General features: G+C 42.3%; 1 protein-coding gene across 1 annotated transcript in view; it reads left to right on the top strand.

Annotated features, from left to right (window-relative positions):
* The window catches only part of LOC138765344 (calcium-activated chloride channel regulator 1-like), a 57,447-nt gene extending 50,479 nt beyond the window's left edge, over positions 1–6,968 (top strand). Inside the window, exon 15 of the mRNA XM_069942386.1 lies at positions 2,567–6,968. Within this exon, the coding sequence (XP_069798487.1) occupies positions 2,567–3,114 (548 nt within the window). The 3' untranslated portion in view covers positions 3,115–6,968. The remainder of the gene's footprint in view (positions 1–2,566) is intronic.
* Positions 6,969–15,923: the final 8,955 nt, after the last annotated feature.

The following is a 15,923-nucleotide window of genomic DNA, read 5'->3' as shown; positions in this document are numbered from 1 at the left end:
GGTACTTGCTGGAACTGGGTATGATTGAATTGAACATTTAAGGAAAGGCTGAATAAGTGTTTGAGGAAGGGAAGAGAGGGTTGCACTAGGATTTAGATGAGGAACATCAGGAGGACACGAGTGCTAGAAGGGGTTCATTAGTCTTTTTCCTATGCTGTACATTCCACTATCTTGTAGTTTTACTAACACATAAAGATAAAAGTACAAAATAAGAGGAGGGGAATGGTCTTCATTATAAAGCACTTGGAAATCATTGATTTATCCATGGGGAAGGCTGTGTGACTGTACTTTCATCAAAAAGGATTGAAATATCCTTCTATTTCATTGTTGCTTCTCATGCCTTGTTTACCCTGTGATGATCTTCCATGGAATTCATTGTTCATTTCATAGTCAAGGAAATAAAGAGCATATTCCATCATCAGTTCATTGGTTTTATATAAAATAAAATGGGTTAACATATCTTCGCCTGGTCTTGCATCATCTTTCCCTTTCCCTATCCCTGTGTTTCCCTCCAGCTCTCCGCCCTTTCCAATCCCTCTCCATTCAGAGAGTAGCCCCCTCCCCTCATAACCTCATCTTTTTTCTCTTCTACCCTCCCACCTACATCCACCCCTCCTGCATTCCTTTCCTGCCCCTTCCTCCCTCCTCTCCTCTACAACCCCCACCTCCCCACCTTTTTATTCAAGCACCTGCCTATTTTTCGCTCATACCTCGATGAAGGACTCAGGCCCGAAACATTGGCCAAATTTTTCTTCCCATAGAAGCTGCTTGACATGCTGAGTTTCTCCAGGACGCTTGTGTCTTGCACTCGGCCCCATCATCTGCAGACTTCTTGTTTCACCTGACCTTGTGCTTTCAGCCTGCCCAACACAAATGGGGGCATGTGAATGAGTACGGGCCATAATGTAAGTTAATTTTTTGTAAGAATGCAGTGCCAAATTTAGGTATAAGCTAAACAAGCTGCAGTTTAGGGCCAATCCACAGGGGCCTCAAAAAATATATTAATGTATGGTATGTCTAAACTATTTTTAAAATTACATTTAAGTATTGATTTTAGGCTATAATTATACCAAATGATAAATATGCAATTAGTAAATATATTCATTGGAATATATTTAAATTTTAAATTTAGACACTCAGTATGGTAACAGGCCATTTTGGCCCACGAGTCCATGCCGACCAATTTCGAGTCCGAGCTGCCCAATTTACACCCCATTATCCTACACCCCCGGCACATTTTGAACAGTAGGAGGAAACCAGAGCCCCTGGGGAAAACCCACGCAGACACGGGGTCAACGTACAGATTCCTTACAGTCAGGGTGGGATTCGAAACCCGGTCCGGTTCCGATCAAACTTAATTTTTTAATGAGGTAATTTTTTTTAACAAGGGGCCTCCAAGCTTTATATAGCTTAGGGCCTCAACAAGTCTAAATCTGGCTCTGTAATGATGTCATCTGAAACAGGCAGGTTGTGAAAGAAACAGGGTGGGTACAGGAGCATTTAAACTGGAGCGAGAGGTGCATTCTGATCTGCCTGATTGCTAGTTTAAATTGCAGAAGGTGGAAGGATCTATGTAAGTTTACAGGTCAGGCTCTGATGTTAACATCAGGGAACCACGTTACAGGTCAGCAGAGGTTGGATGGCGTTGAAGTGGTGGCATCTTTTCTAGGGAAACATTACCAGGGACAGGATCCGAGGAGAAAGATGCCTTCAGGGAAACAAGAGAGAATGTGGATTCTGAAAAACTGGAGCAGCACACTAAGTGCTGGAGGGACTCGGCGGATCAGGCAGGCAATAAAGAATCGACTTTTTGGGCCAAAACTCTTCATCAGACCCAGGCAGCCATGTGTGGGCTGGTGTTTATCTTCTTCTGCTTCCTTTATCGCACATCCTTTCCTGGAACACTTGGCTTGATTGAATTCCTAGTCAATGGGGAGGAAAGAGTCCAATTCCCTGGAAGCAAATGACAGGGCAGAACTAAAATCTACCCAAACTTTTCCATTTGAGCTTCTTGTCCACAATGCACCCCTAAGGCTAAGGGAATTCAAGACATGGAAAGTGGCCCCTAAGGAATTCACAAATCACTACCAAAAAATCTGAGAGGAGAAATTTGCTCCTTGTGAAATGAATGTGAGAAGAAATAACTAAAGCACTCAGTGCAAAAGAAACAAAAAAATTTGTCATTGATTCATGTCACAGAAAATTGTGAACGGGATAGTCTTCAAGGAAATCAACCATTTTGTTATGCACGTGTGTTCTGCACCTTGCCCCTGCCATCTCCCGAAGGAGAGATGTCCCTGGTTATTGCCATAACTGTGTGCATTGTGGCAACCAGGGGTCGACGGCAGGTGTCACCCAGATAGGAAGCTAGCAGTCCTTATTTTCTTTTTAGTTTACTTACCCAGCACTCACCGAGGCTGCTGTGGCTTTTAATTAGGTTCAACAATTCTAGAATTACATATGGGGCATCTTTGGCATGTTCCTGTACATGGGACTGTCATTGTGAGTTTGATTGGATGATCTCTCCTCCGTGCATTAACTTGCATTGACATTTTTCTTCATCTAGCTTCCTTCTATGAAATAAGGATGAGTAAAAACTTTATACAGCTGAAAGATCATTTTGAATCTGCTGAGAAGGTCAACACCACCAGATTGAATCCAAAGACTGCAAACTCCGAGGAATCGTTTGTGATCTCTGAGAACATCGACCTGAAAAATGGAACAGTAATCTTCTTTGGAATCATTGCATTTGATAAAATGAACCTTTCTTCGTCTTTGTCAAATATAGCTCAGGCTTCCTTGATTATACCTGCCCTAATTGCAACAAGCCCACCCACGACGCCTGGCCCACCCACGACGCCTGGCCCACCCACAACATCTGGCCCACCTTCCACAACTGGTCATCCTATCACATCAAAGCAGTTTTTGCCACTGAGTACATCTTATTCACCTGGTACCACCATATCAAAGAGCCCAACTATTGAATACCCACCGACTAATGTCACAGTAATTTTACTGATAGCTGGCTGTGTTGCAGTTGTTCTGTCCCTGATTATTGCCATAACTGTGTGCATTGTGGCGACCAGGGGTCGACGGCAGGTGTCACCCAGATAGGAAGCTAGCAGTCCTTATTTTCTTTTTAGTTTACTTACCCAGATTTGTCATTACAGGTACCAAGATGCAGTGATAAAGTTTGTTTTGCGAGCACTCCAGTTTGCTATCTCATGTCTAGTACAGCAAGTGAACCATATGTCAAAGTTCAGAGATACAGGGAGAGGTATCAGGTGGTTCAGAGCAAAGGCAACATCAGTTTTACTGTTGTGAAGCTCATTCAGGGTCTAATAAATGGCTGGGGAGAAGCTGTCCTTGAACATGGTTCTGGTTGATAGAACTATAGAATCATAGAACATTACTGCACAGAAACAGGCACCTTCAGCCCTTCTAGTCTGTGCTGAACTTCTTTGCTGCCTAGTCCCACTGACCTGCACCCAGTCCATATCCCACCATTCATCTTCCATCCTTTTGTCTGTCCAAATTCTTCTTAAATGTTAAAATTGAGCCCGCATTCACCACTTCAGCTGACAGCTCGTTCCACACTCCCACCACTCTCTGTGTGAAGAAGCTCCCCCTAATGTTCTGCCTAAACTTTTGCCCTTTCACCCTTAACCTCTGTCCTTTGGATTGTACCTCAGCTACCCTCAATGGAAAAAGCCTATCTACATTTACTTTGTCTATATCCCTCATAATTTTAAACACCTCGATCAAATCTCCCCTCATTCTAACATAACATAACATAACAATTACAGCACGGAAACAGGCCATTAGGCCCTTCTAGTCCACACCGAACCAAGCACCCCTTTCTAGTCCCACCTCCCTGCACAATGCCCATAACCCTCTATCTTCTTCTCATCCATATACCATTCCAACCTTTTCTTAAATAATACAATTGACTCCGCCGCCACTATTTCTCCCGGAAGATCATTCCACACGGCTACCACTCTCTGAGTAAAGAAGTTCCCCCTGTTACCTCTAAACCTCTGCCCCTTAATTCTTAACTCATGTCCTCTTGTTTTAATCTTTCCTCCTCTTAACGGAAATAGTCTATCCACATCCACTCTGTCTATCCCTTTCATAATCTTAAATACTTCTATCAAATCCCCTCTCAACCTTCTACACTCCAAAGAATAAAGACCTAATCTGTCCAATCTCTCCCTATACTCTAGATGCTTAAACCCAGGTAACATTCTGGTAAACCTTCTCTGCACTCTCTCCACTCTGTTTATATCCTTCCTCTAATTAGGCGACCAGAACTGCACACAGAACTCCAAATTAGGCCGCACCAACGTCTTAGACAATCTCAACATCACCTCCCAACTCCTATATTCCATGCAATGATTGATAAAGGCCAGCATACTAAAAACCTTCTTCACCACCCTATTCACGTGAGTTTCTACCTTCAGGGAACAATGTACCGTTACTCCTAAATCTTTCTGCTCTTCTGTATTCCTCAATGCTCTCCCATTTACCACGTATGTCCTATTCTGATTCTTCTTACCAAAATGAAGCACCTCACACTTATCAGGATTAAATTCCATCTGCCATTTTTCAGCCCACTTTTCTAAGCAGCCCAAATCCCTCTGCAATCCTTGAAAACCTTCTTCATTATCCATTATTCCACCTATCTTAGTATCGTCTGCATATTTACTAATCCAATTCACCACCCCATCATCTAGATCATTAATGTATATAACGAACAACAATGGGCCCAATACAGATCCTTGAGGCACACCACTGGTCACCGGCCTCCAACCTGACAGATAATTATCCACTACCACTCTCTAGCCTCTCCCTTTCAGCCAATGTTCAATCCATTTGACTATCTTAAAATTTATACCTAAAGACTGCAATCATTGCATTTGATAAAATGAACCTTCCATGTGGTACCTTATCAAAGGCCTTACTGAAGTCCATATAGACAACATCCACTGCACTACCCTCATCCACATTCCTAGTCACCTCTTCAAAAAATTCAATCAGATTGGTCAAACATGACCTTCCTCCCACAAATCCATGTTGAGTGCTCCTGATCAGACCCTGTCTATCCAGATGTTTATAAGTACTATCTCTAAGAAATTTCTCCATTAATTTACCTACCACAGACGTCAAACTTACAGGCCGATAGTTGCCAGGCTTCCTCCTTGAACCCTTTTTAAATAACGGAACCACATGCGCAATGCGCCAATCCTCCGGGACTATCCCCATATCTAATGACATTTGGAAAATTACCGCCAGAGCCTCTGCTATTTCCTCCTTCACTTCTCTCAATGTCCTGGGGAAGATCCCGTCTGGTCCCGGAGACTTATCCACCTTTATATTCTTCAAAAGCCTTAAAACTACACCTTTTGTAATCTCTATATTCCCCATATTTACCCAATTTGCTTTTTTTATCTCACATCTCCCAATATCCTTCTCCTTATTGAATACCAAAGAAAAGAAACTGTTCAATATCTCCCCCATTTCTCTAGGCTCCACACACAGTTTTCCGCTCTGATTTTCTAAGGGACCAATTTTATCTCTAGCTTTCCTCTTACCATTAACATATTTGTAGAACTCTTTTGGATTAGTTTTCACCCTGCTTGCCATAGTTTTCTCGTACCTTCTTTTAGCTTTCCTCATTCCTCTCTTAAGATTCCTCTTACATTCAATGTATCTTTCAAACATCTCCTTAACTCCATGCTTCTTATATCTAATGTATGCCTCCCTTTTTCTTCGAACCAAGTTTCCAATATTCCTTGAAAACCACGGCTCTCTCAAACCTTTTGCCCCTCCTTTTAACCTAACAGGAACATAAAGCTTTTGCACTCTCAAAATCTGATCTTTAAAAGACTTCCATCTCTCTACTACATCCTGCCCATAAAACAAATTGTCCCATTGCACACCCTGCAAGTCCTTTCACATCTCCTCAAATCTAGCTTTTCCCCAATCTGCTATGGTCTAGGGAATAAAGTCCTAACCTGCTTAACTTTGTACTGTAAATCAGTTCCTGAAGTATGGGCAACATCCTGGTAAATCTTCTCTGCGCTCTTTCTATCTTATTGATATTTTTCCTGCTGTTAGATGACCTAAACTGTACACAATACTCCAAATTTATCCTCACCATTGTCTTACATAACTTCCCCATAACATCCCAATCCCTATACTCAACACTTTGATTTATGAAGGCCCATATACCAAAAGCTCTCTTTACAACCCTAATCACCTGTGATGCCTCTTTCAGGGAACTATGTATCTGCATTCCCAGATCCTTCTGTTCTTTCCAACAGGAGAGGGGGTGAAGAGAGTGTTGCTGGGATGAGATGAGTATTTTCCAAGGAGATGGAGGGTGTTGATGGAGTGGTCAAGTTTATTATCATCTGTTTGCACAAAACAACCTGACGAAACAGTGTTCTCCGGCCCTCATTTCAAGGCATGTGGACGATGAGTAGGTGGTTCATGTGAGCAGTTCCTTTGATCATTCAACATTCTCACTGTCTGTGGGAAGAAGTTACTGTGTGCTGGGTGGAAGGGGTTCTCAACGATTTTGCATTCCCTTTTCAGACAATGATCCCAGTAGATCACATCAGTGGTGGAGGGAAGAGAGATTCCAGTGATCCTCCCTGCCACTCTTATGGGATTGTGGATTGACCTCCAATCCACTTCTCTGCAGCAACCATCCCCACACTGTAATGCAGTCGGATAGGAAACTCTCGACAGATGGAATATGTTTGATAGCTTGAGCTTTGTTCACACCCTGAGCAATTTCCCATGTCTTTCCTCAGTTGGTTTCTCAGTATTTCAGCTACACTTCATATTAATATCCTCAAATCCATAAATAAGCATCTTAATAGTTTTGGAGAAGACAACATTTTACTCTGTATCTCAATACATGTGACAAATAAAAAAATTCAATTGAGTTCTTCTTTGGGTAAGTAAATGGTTGAATAAATTCTATTCTACACACTTGACTCTTATCTTTCCTGTTTGTCTTGGATCAATTGAACAAATACATTTTACAGCAATTGTTAACATATCTTGTTTAAATTGAGTAGAGGCTGAGTGTTTTACAATTCCTTTGTCAAAGAGACAGATTTAAGTCTTCCAAAAGAAAACAAAGATATATTGCTGACATTTTGGGCCTAGGTCCTTCTTCAAGGTAAAAGCAGAATAAGCCAGAAGCAGGGATCTCAGAAAGTCTCAGATTTCCAGTTCTTCCCCATCTACATCCAGGACACTTCACACGCCCTCCATCAATTCAACAACTTCCAGTTCCCAGAATCGATCACCTCATGTTGACCATGCACATCTGATCCCTATACATCTCCACCACCCCCCCCCCCCCCATACTGAAGACCTAAAAGCCCTTTGTTTGTTTCTGGACAACCGAGTCAACCAGTCCCCCTCCACCATCATCCTCCTCCACTTGGCAGAATATGTTCTCACCTTCAATAATTTCTCCTTTGACTCAACGCACTTCCTCCAGGTTAAAGGGGTAGCCATGGGTTCTATGTAGACCCCAGCTATACCCGCCATTTTGTTGGAAACGTGGAGCAATCCATGCTACAAGCGGACACAGGCAAGGTCCCTCAACTCTTCCTCCACTACATCGATGATGACTTTAGTGTTGACTTCATCCACTTTGCTTCCAACTTCCACCCTGACCTCATATTCACTTGGTCCTTTTCTAGCAACACTCTCCCTTTTCTTAATCTCTCTGTCTCCATCTTGGGAGACAAATTCTTTACAGACATTTTCTTCAAACCCACCAATTCCCACAACTACCTCGACTGCCCCTCATCCCACCCTGTCCCCTGTAAGGATTCCATTCCATTCTCTCAATTCCTCTGTCTCCGTCGCATTTGGACACAGGATGAGGTCTTGCATGTCAGATCATCAGAGATGTTCTCCTTCTTCAAACAATGTGGCTTCCCCTCTATCACCATCAACCTGGTGCTCACCCGCATATCCTCCATGACCCGCACATCTGCCTTGGCCCCCTCTGCCCCCTTTTGTTGGTCTGGATTCCTCCCCTTGCCAGTATTGTCTAAATTCGGAGATTTCCTGCTTCTGGCTCATTCTGCTTAGTCCTTGAAGAAAGGCTCAGGCCCGAAATGTTGGGAATATTTTATTCCGGGTCCAGAGGCCTCCAAATCCCAGCAGCAGTAGAAATTCACCAAGACAAATGGTTACTTAAACGAAAGTCCCTTTTAATTTTCTTTAAACAAAAACAGGATCAAACTTTAATTTATTACTATTAACTTAACCTTACTTAACCCCCTTCTAATTCTAAGCGCACATGGATGTAATGTGTGTGTAAGTTCAGCAAGGTTCTTTGATTCACAGTCCAATCTCACTTCTCACTCCTCCAAGTTCACTGGTTGCAGGCAATTCTTATACTGTGCACAAAATTTAATATTGATGAAGTTCACCAGGCTTTGGTGCTTGAAAGGTAAATGGTTACCGCTCAGGAAGGTTCTAGTGGTTTCTCTCTCTCAGGTAAATCTTTTCCTCTCTGCTTCTAAAAACCAGAACCACTTGAAAGATCCTTATCAGCACTTTGAGCCTGGACTGTTTATTTGCACCTGCTTTTTAAAATTTCTTCCAAAACAGTCCCATTGTCTTTTGCAAAGCCACTGGAATCTGAATGTCTGGCTTCAGTCAAGCTCTTGTATTTTAAATAAGATGTGAAGTGTTATTCTGTTTGTGGTGACCTACACTGAATCCCCACAATCTATCTCTTTTAAAAACATATTTATATATAATATAAAATATAATATTACCCATAATAATATTCTTGCTTTTTTGAATGCTATAAAGACCGACTGTGTTCTTCCAACATTTCAGTGTGTTTTTGCTGCAATCGCAATGTTTGCACCCGTTTTTCACTCTTAAGGCATTATCCGCAAATTTTTGTTTGGGGGGATTCTAATTGGAAAGGTGGAAACACAAAGGGGTACTGATGCTGTAACCTGGAGCAAAGAACAAACTGATGGAAAATCTCAACAGGTCAGGCAGGACCTCCAGAGGCAAAAGGACGGTCAGTTAACTGGGTCAAGATCCTGAATTAGAACTGAGAGTGACCAGTATAAAGCGATCAGAGGGAAGGGCGCAACTGATTGGTGGGACCAGGTGAGATGAGGGGGTATTGGGCAGATAGAAGCAGGCAAATCCCTGAACTCCAAGTACCTGAGGTTTTATAATGAGGTAATTAAATAATTTCAATAGATGAAATTACACTACTTATTTCAACATTTTGGGTGTGGACAATTAATTCTGTAACTACAATAGGAGCACACCTCAACTGACATCTCATCAAAATAATGAGGGTCATGAATCAGATCAAATTTCAGATTTAGTGTCAGAGTCCATACATGACATCACAAACAACCCTGACGTTCTTTTTCCTGTTGGCGAGGCAAAATTGCCATTTACTGGTTGGGCAAGCAAAAAACAGTACTCATGTATACATGTAAACAAATAATGAAATGTAAACAACCTGACTATGCCTTACAGAGAGAGAAAAAAATCAATAAAATTCAAAAGTGAGAGTCCTTAAATGAGCTGCTGATTCAATTTGTTGTTGCGAAGTCTGAGGAGTCTGGAGGGGTAACAGCTGTTCCTGAACCTGCTGGTGGTGCATGTCTTGTACCTTTTTCCTGATGGTTGCAGCGAGAACAGAGCGTGTGCTGGCTGGTGTGGATCCTTGATGATGGCTGCTGCTCTCTGACGGGAGCGTTCCTTGTCAATACTCTCAATGGGTTATATTATATTTTATATTATTTAGAAATATGTTTTTAAAAGAGATAGATTGTGGGGATTCCGTGTAGGTCACCACAAACAGAATAACACTTCACATCTTATTTAAAATACAAGAGCTTGACTGAAGCCAGACATTCAGACCCCAGTGGCTTTGCAAATGGTTTTTGCTTGTGAAGCCCTAGGCTATGTCAACTACTTTTTGCAGCCCCCCCCCCCCCATACCAGACTGTGATGTAGTCAGTCAGCACACTTTCTACCCCACATCTTTAGAAATTTGCAATGTCATACCAAACCTCCACAAACTCCTGAGAAAGTAGAGGCACTAAACGAAGTAAATCATCACATTCTTTTCCCTGGGATACACAAATCTAGAATTATAATGCAGTTTTAATTCTAGAATTTAATTTAGAGACAGGCCCTTCCAGCCACGAGCCTGTACCGTCCAAATATAGCCATGTGACCAATCAACTGCCAAGCTCGTATGTCTTTGGAACATGGGAGGAAGCCAGAGATCCTGGAGGTAATCCAAGGGGTCACAAGGAGGGCGTACAAACTCCTTATAGACAATGTCTGATTCGAACCCTGGCCACTGGTGATGTAATAGTGTTGTGCTGACCGTGGCAATGGGAAGGGGAACCCGAGGGGCAACTTCTTTGCTCAGAGGGTGGTCTGTATCTGGAACGAGCAGCCAAAGGATGTGATAGAAATGTGTACAATGACGGTGTTCAAAGACATTGGGGCGGATATGTGGATAGGCAAGGTTTAAAAGGATCAGTGTCAAATGGGACCCACCCAAAATGTCATCCTGGATGGCATGGACAAATTGAGCTGAATGTCCTTTTCTGTCCCGTAAGGACTCTATGATTTAGCTTCTCACAACATCATAATCTGCATTTCTGCCTTTTTCCAATAAATTGTCATCCCTGGCTTATCAGGGATGTAGAAATGATTCACGAGAATGATGCTGGAACTGCAGGACTTGAATCACCATGAAAGGCTTGGATAGGTTGAGAACATTTCTCCCTTCAGCATAGAAAGCTAAGGGGAAACCTTACAGATATATATCAATTCATAAGGGAAAAACTTGCATGACAAACCTATTGGAATTCTTTGAAGAAGTGACAAGCAGGCTGGATAAAGGAGATGAAGTAAATGTCTGTCTGGATTTTTCAGAAGGCCTTTGACAAGGTGCCATACATGAGGCTACTTAACAAGATAAGAGCCCACGGTATAACAGGAAACATAACATAACATAACATAACAATTACAGCACGGAAACAGGCCATTAGGCCCTTCTAGTCCGCACCGAACCAAATACCCCTTTCTAATCCCACCTCCCTGCACAATGCCCATAACCCTCCATCTTCCTCTCATCCATATACCTGTCCAACCTTTTCTTAAATAATACAATTGACTCCGCCGCCACTATTTCTCCCGGAAGATCATTCCACACGGCTACCACTCTCTGAGTAAAGAAGTTCCCCCTCATGTTACCTCTAAACCTCTGCCCCTTAATTCTTAACTCATGTCCTCTTGTTTTAATCTTTCCTCCTCTTAACGGAAATAGTCTATCCACATCCACTCTGTCTATCCCTTTCATAATCTTAAATACTTCTATCAAATCCCCTCTCAACCTTCTACACTCCAAAGAATAAAGACCTAATCTGTCCAATCTCTCCCTATACTCTAGATGCTTAAACCCAGGTAACATTCTGGTAAACCTTCTCTGCACTCTCTCCACTCTGTTTATATCCTTCCTCTAATTAGGCGACCAGAACTGCACACAGAACTCCAAATTAGGCCGCACCAACGTCTTAGACAATCTCAACATCACCTCCCAACTCCTATATTCCATGCAATGATTGATAAAGGCCAGCATACTAAAAACCTTCTTCACCACCCTATTCACGTGAGTTTCTACCTTCAGGGAACAATGTACCGTTACTCCTAAATCTTTCTGCTCTTCTGTATTCCTCAATGCTCTCCCATTTACCACGTATGTCCTATTCTGATTCTTCTTACCAAAATGAAGCACCTCACACTTATCAGGATTAAATTCCATCTGCCATTTTTCAGCCCACTTTTCTAAGCAGCCCAAATCCCTCTGCAATCCTTGAAAACCTTCTTCATTATCCATTATTCCACCTATCTTAGTATCGTCTGCATATTTACTAATCCAATTCACCACCCCATCATCTAGATCATTAATGTATATAACGAACAACAATGGGCCCAATACAGATCCTTGAGGCACACCACTGGTCACCGGCCTCCAACCTGACAGATAATTATACACTACCACTCTCTAGCCTCTCCCTTTCAGCCAATGTTCAATCCATTTGACTATCTTAAAATTTATACCTAAAGACTGCAATCATTGCATTTGATAAAATGAACCTTCCATGTGGTACCTTATCAAAGGCCTTACTGAAGTCCATATAGACAACATCCACTGCACTACCCTCATCCACATTCCTAGTCACCTCTTCAAAAAATTCAATCAGATTGGTCAAACATGACCTTCCTCCCACAAATCCATGTTGAGTGCTCCTGATCAGACCCTGTCTATCCAGATGTTTATAAGTACTATCTCTAAGAAATTTCTCCATTAATTTACCTACCACAGACGTCAAACTTACAGGCCGATAGTTGCCAGGCTTCCTCCTTGAACCCTTTTTAAATAACGGAACCACATGCGCAATGCGCCAATCCTCCGGCACTATCCCCATATCTAATGACATTCGAAAAATTACCGCCAGAGCCTCTGCTATTTCCTCCTTCACTTCTCTCAATGTCCTGGGGAAGATCCCGTCTGGTCCCGGAGACTTATCCACCTTTATATTCTTCAAAAGCCTTAAAACTACACCTTTTGTAATCTCTATATTCCCCATATTTACCCAATTTGCTTTTTTTATCCCACATCTCCCAATATCCTTCTCCTTAGTGAATACCGAAGAAAAGAAACTGTTCAATATCTCCCCCATTTCTCTAGGTTCCACACACAGTTTTCCACTCTGATTTTCTAAGGGACCAATTTTGTCTCTAGCTTTCCTCTTACCATTAACATATTTGTAGAACTCTTTTGGATTAGTTTTCACCCTGCTTGCCATAGTTTTCTCGTACCTTCTTTTAGCTTTCCTAATTCCTCTCTTAAGATTCCTCTTACATTCAATGTATCTTTCAAACATCTCCTTAACTCCATGCTTCTTATATCTAATGTACGCCTCCCTTTTTCTTCGAACCAAGTTTCCAATATTCCTTGAAAACCACGGCTCTCTCAAACCTTTTGCCCCTCCTTTTAACCTAACAGGAACATAAAGCTTTTGCACTCTCAAAATCTGATCTTTAAAAGACTTCCATCTCTCTACTACATCCTGCCCATAAAACAAATTGTCCCAATGCACACCCTGCAAGTCCTTTCGCATCTCCTCAAATCTAGCTTTTCCCCAATCAAAAACCTCAATCCTTGGCCCTGATTTCTCTCTTTCCATAATGACATTGAAGCTGATGGCATTATGATCACTGGACCCGAAGTGCTCGCCAACACTAACCTCCGTCACTTGACCCATCCCATTTGCCAACAGTAGATCTAACACTGCTCCTTCTCTGGTCGGCACCTCTACATATTGTTGTAAAAAACTATCTTGCACACATTTCACAAACTCTAACCCATCCATTCCTTTCACAGAATGTGTTTCCCAATCTATATGTGGAAAATTAAAATCTCCCATAATTACAACCCTGTGCTTATCACAAATATCTACTATCTCCCTACAGATTTGCTCCTCTAGGTCTCGGTCCCCTCCGGGTGGTCTATAATACACCCCTACAAGTGTAACCTCTCCTTTCCTACTCCTCAGTTCCACCCAAATAGCCTCCGTGGATGTGCCCTCTAATCTATCCTTCCAGTGTGGGTAAAGCATTGGTTGGTGGGCAGGAAGGAGGAAACAGGGATCATATTTTGGTTGGCTGCCAGCTGCTCATGGCATCAGTGTTGGGGCCGCTTCATTTTAGGTTGTATATTTAGATTATGGAATGAATGGCTTCATAGTTTGCAGATGATACAAAGGTAGTGATGAGGAAACGGAAAGTTTGCAGAAGGACTTATACCAATTAGTAGAATGGGCAGAGAAGTGGCAAATAAAATACAATGTTGGAAAGTGTACAGTCATGAGCTTTGGGAGAAAAAAAATAAATGGGCAGTTTAATTTCCTAAATGGAGAGAAAATGGAGAATACCCAGATGAAAAGGGACCTGGGAGTCCTCGAGCAGGGCAACCTGAAGGTAAACTTGCAGGTTGAGTTGGTGGTGAAGAAGCCAAATGCAATGCTGGCATTCGTTTCAAGAGGAATATAACCAGATAACCGTATAACAATTACAGTGTGGAAACAGGCCATATTGGCCCTTCTAGTCCACACCGATTTAAGTGAACTCCACTAGTTCCACCTTCCTGCTCCCTGCCCATAACCCTCCAACCCCCTCACATCCATGTACTCATCCAACCTCCGCTTTAATTACAGAATTGACCCTGCTGCAACCACCTCTTCCAGAAGGTCATTCCACTCAGCCACCACTCTCTGAGTGAAGAAGTTTCCTCTGACCCTTAACTTATGACCCCTTGTTCCAATCTCTCCTACCCTCAAGGGGAAGGAGCCTATTCACATCTACTCTATCTATTTCCTTCATAATTTTAAACACCTCTATCAAATCCACCCTCAACATTCTACGCTCCAATGAATAAAGACCCAGTCTACTCAGTCTTTCTCCATATTCTAGATATAGGATCCTTCCTATAATTTGGAGACCAGAACTGCACACAATATTCCAAACGGCCTCACCAATGCCTTGAACAGTCGCAGCATCACCTATTCTATGCTATGATTTATAAAGGCTAGTATACCAAAAGCCACCTTCACCACCTACATGAGAATCCACTTTCAAAGAATGCTGAACCATTATTCCAAGATCTCTCTGTTCCTCTCCATTCCTCAATATCCTCCCCTTCACTACATGTGTCCTATTTTGGTTATTCTTCCCAAAATGAAGCTCTTCACACTTATCGACATTAAACTCCATCGGCCACCTTTCAGCCCACTCTTCGAAGCCGTCCAAATCCTTCTGCAGTCCACAAGAACCCTCCTCACGATCCACAACTGCCCTTATTTTTGTATCATCTGCATATTTACTCACCCAATTTACCACCCCATCATCCAAATCATTAATGTAAATGACGAACAACAAAGGACCCAACACCGAGCCCTGGGGCACACCGCTCGTCACTGGCCTCCATCCTGACAGACAGTTGTCCTCTATGACTCTCTGGCGCCTATCATCTAGCCACCGTTGAACCCATCTGATTACCTCAACATTTATCCTTAGTGCCTGAACCTTCCTCACCAACCTTCCATGTAGAACCTTATCAAAAGCTTTACTGAAATCCAAATAGACCACATCTACTGCTCTACCTTCATCAACCTCTCTAGTCACTTCCTCAAAAAATTCAACAAGATTTGTCAAACATCACCTTCCCCTGACAAACCCATGTTGGGTGTCCCTGATCAATCCCTGCCCTTCTAGATACTTATACATACTATCCCTAAGAATATAAGAGCAGTGATGAGGCTTTATAAGGCACTGGTAAGACCTCACTTGAAGTATTGTGAGCAGTTTTGTGTTCTTAATTTAAGAAAGGACATTGGAAAGGGTTCAGAATAGGTTCATTAAGATGATTCCAGGAATGAAAGGGTTATCAGTTGAGAAGCATTTGACAGCTCTTGGCCTTCATTCATTGGAATTAGGAGAATGAGGGGGATCTCATTGAAACATATTGAATGTTGAAAGACGTGGTCAGAATAGAAAGTTATTTCCTATGGTGGGAAACTCTATGACATGAGGGCACAACTTCAGGACTGAAATACATTCACTAAGAACAGAGATTCAGAGGAATTTCTTCAGCCAGAGGGTGGTGAATCTGTGGAATTTGTTGCCACAGGAGGTTCTGGAGGCCAAGTCATTGGGTATATTTAAGGCAGAGACCGATAGGTTCCTGATTAACCAGAGCATCAAAGGTAATGGGGAGAATGCCGGCCAATGGGACTGAGTGGGGAAATGGATCAGTTCATGATTAA

Source organism: Narcine bancroftii, chromosome 5, assembly GCF_036971445.1.
Source record: "Narcine bancroftii isolate sNarBan1 chromosome 5, sNarBan1.hap1, whole genome shotgun sequence".
Lineage (NCBI taxonomy): Eukaryota > Metazoa > Chordata > Chondrichthyes > Torpediniformes > Narcinidae > Narcine > Narcine bancroftii.
The sequence above is the reverse complement of the archived record's forward strand: the minus strand, read 5'-3'. Positions and strand labels throughout refer to the sequence as shown.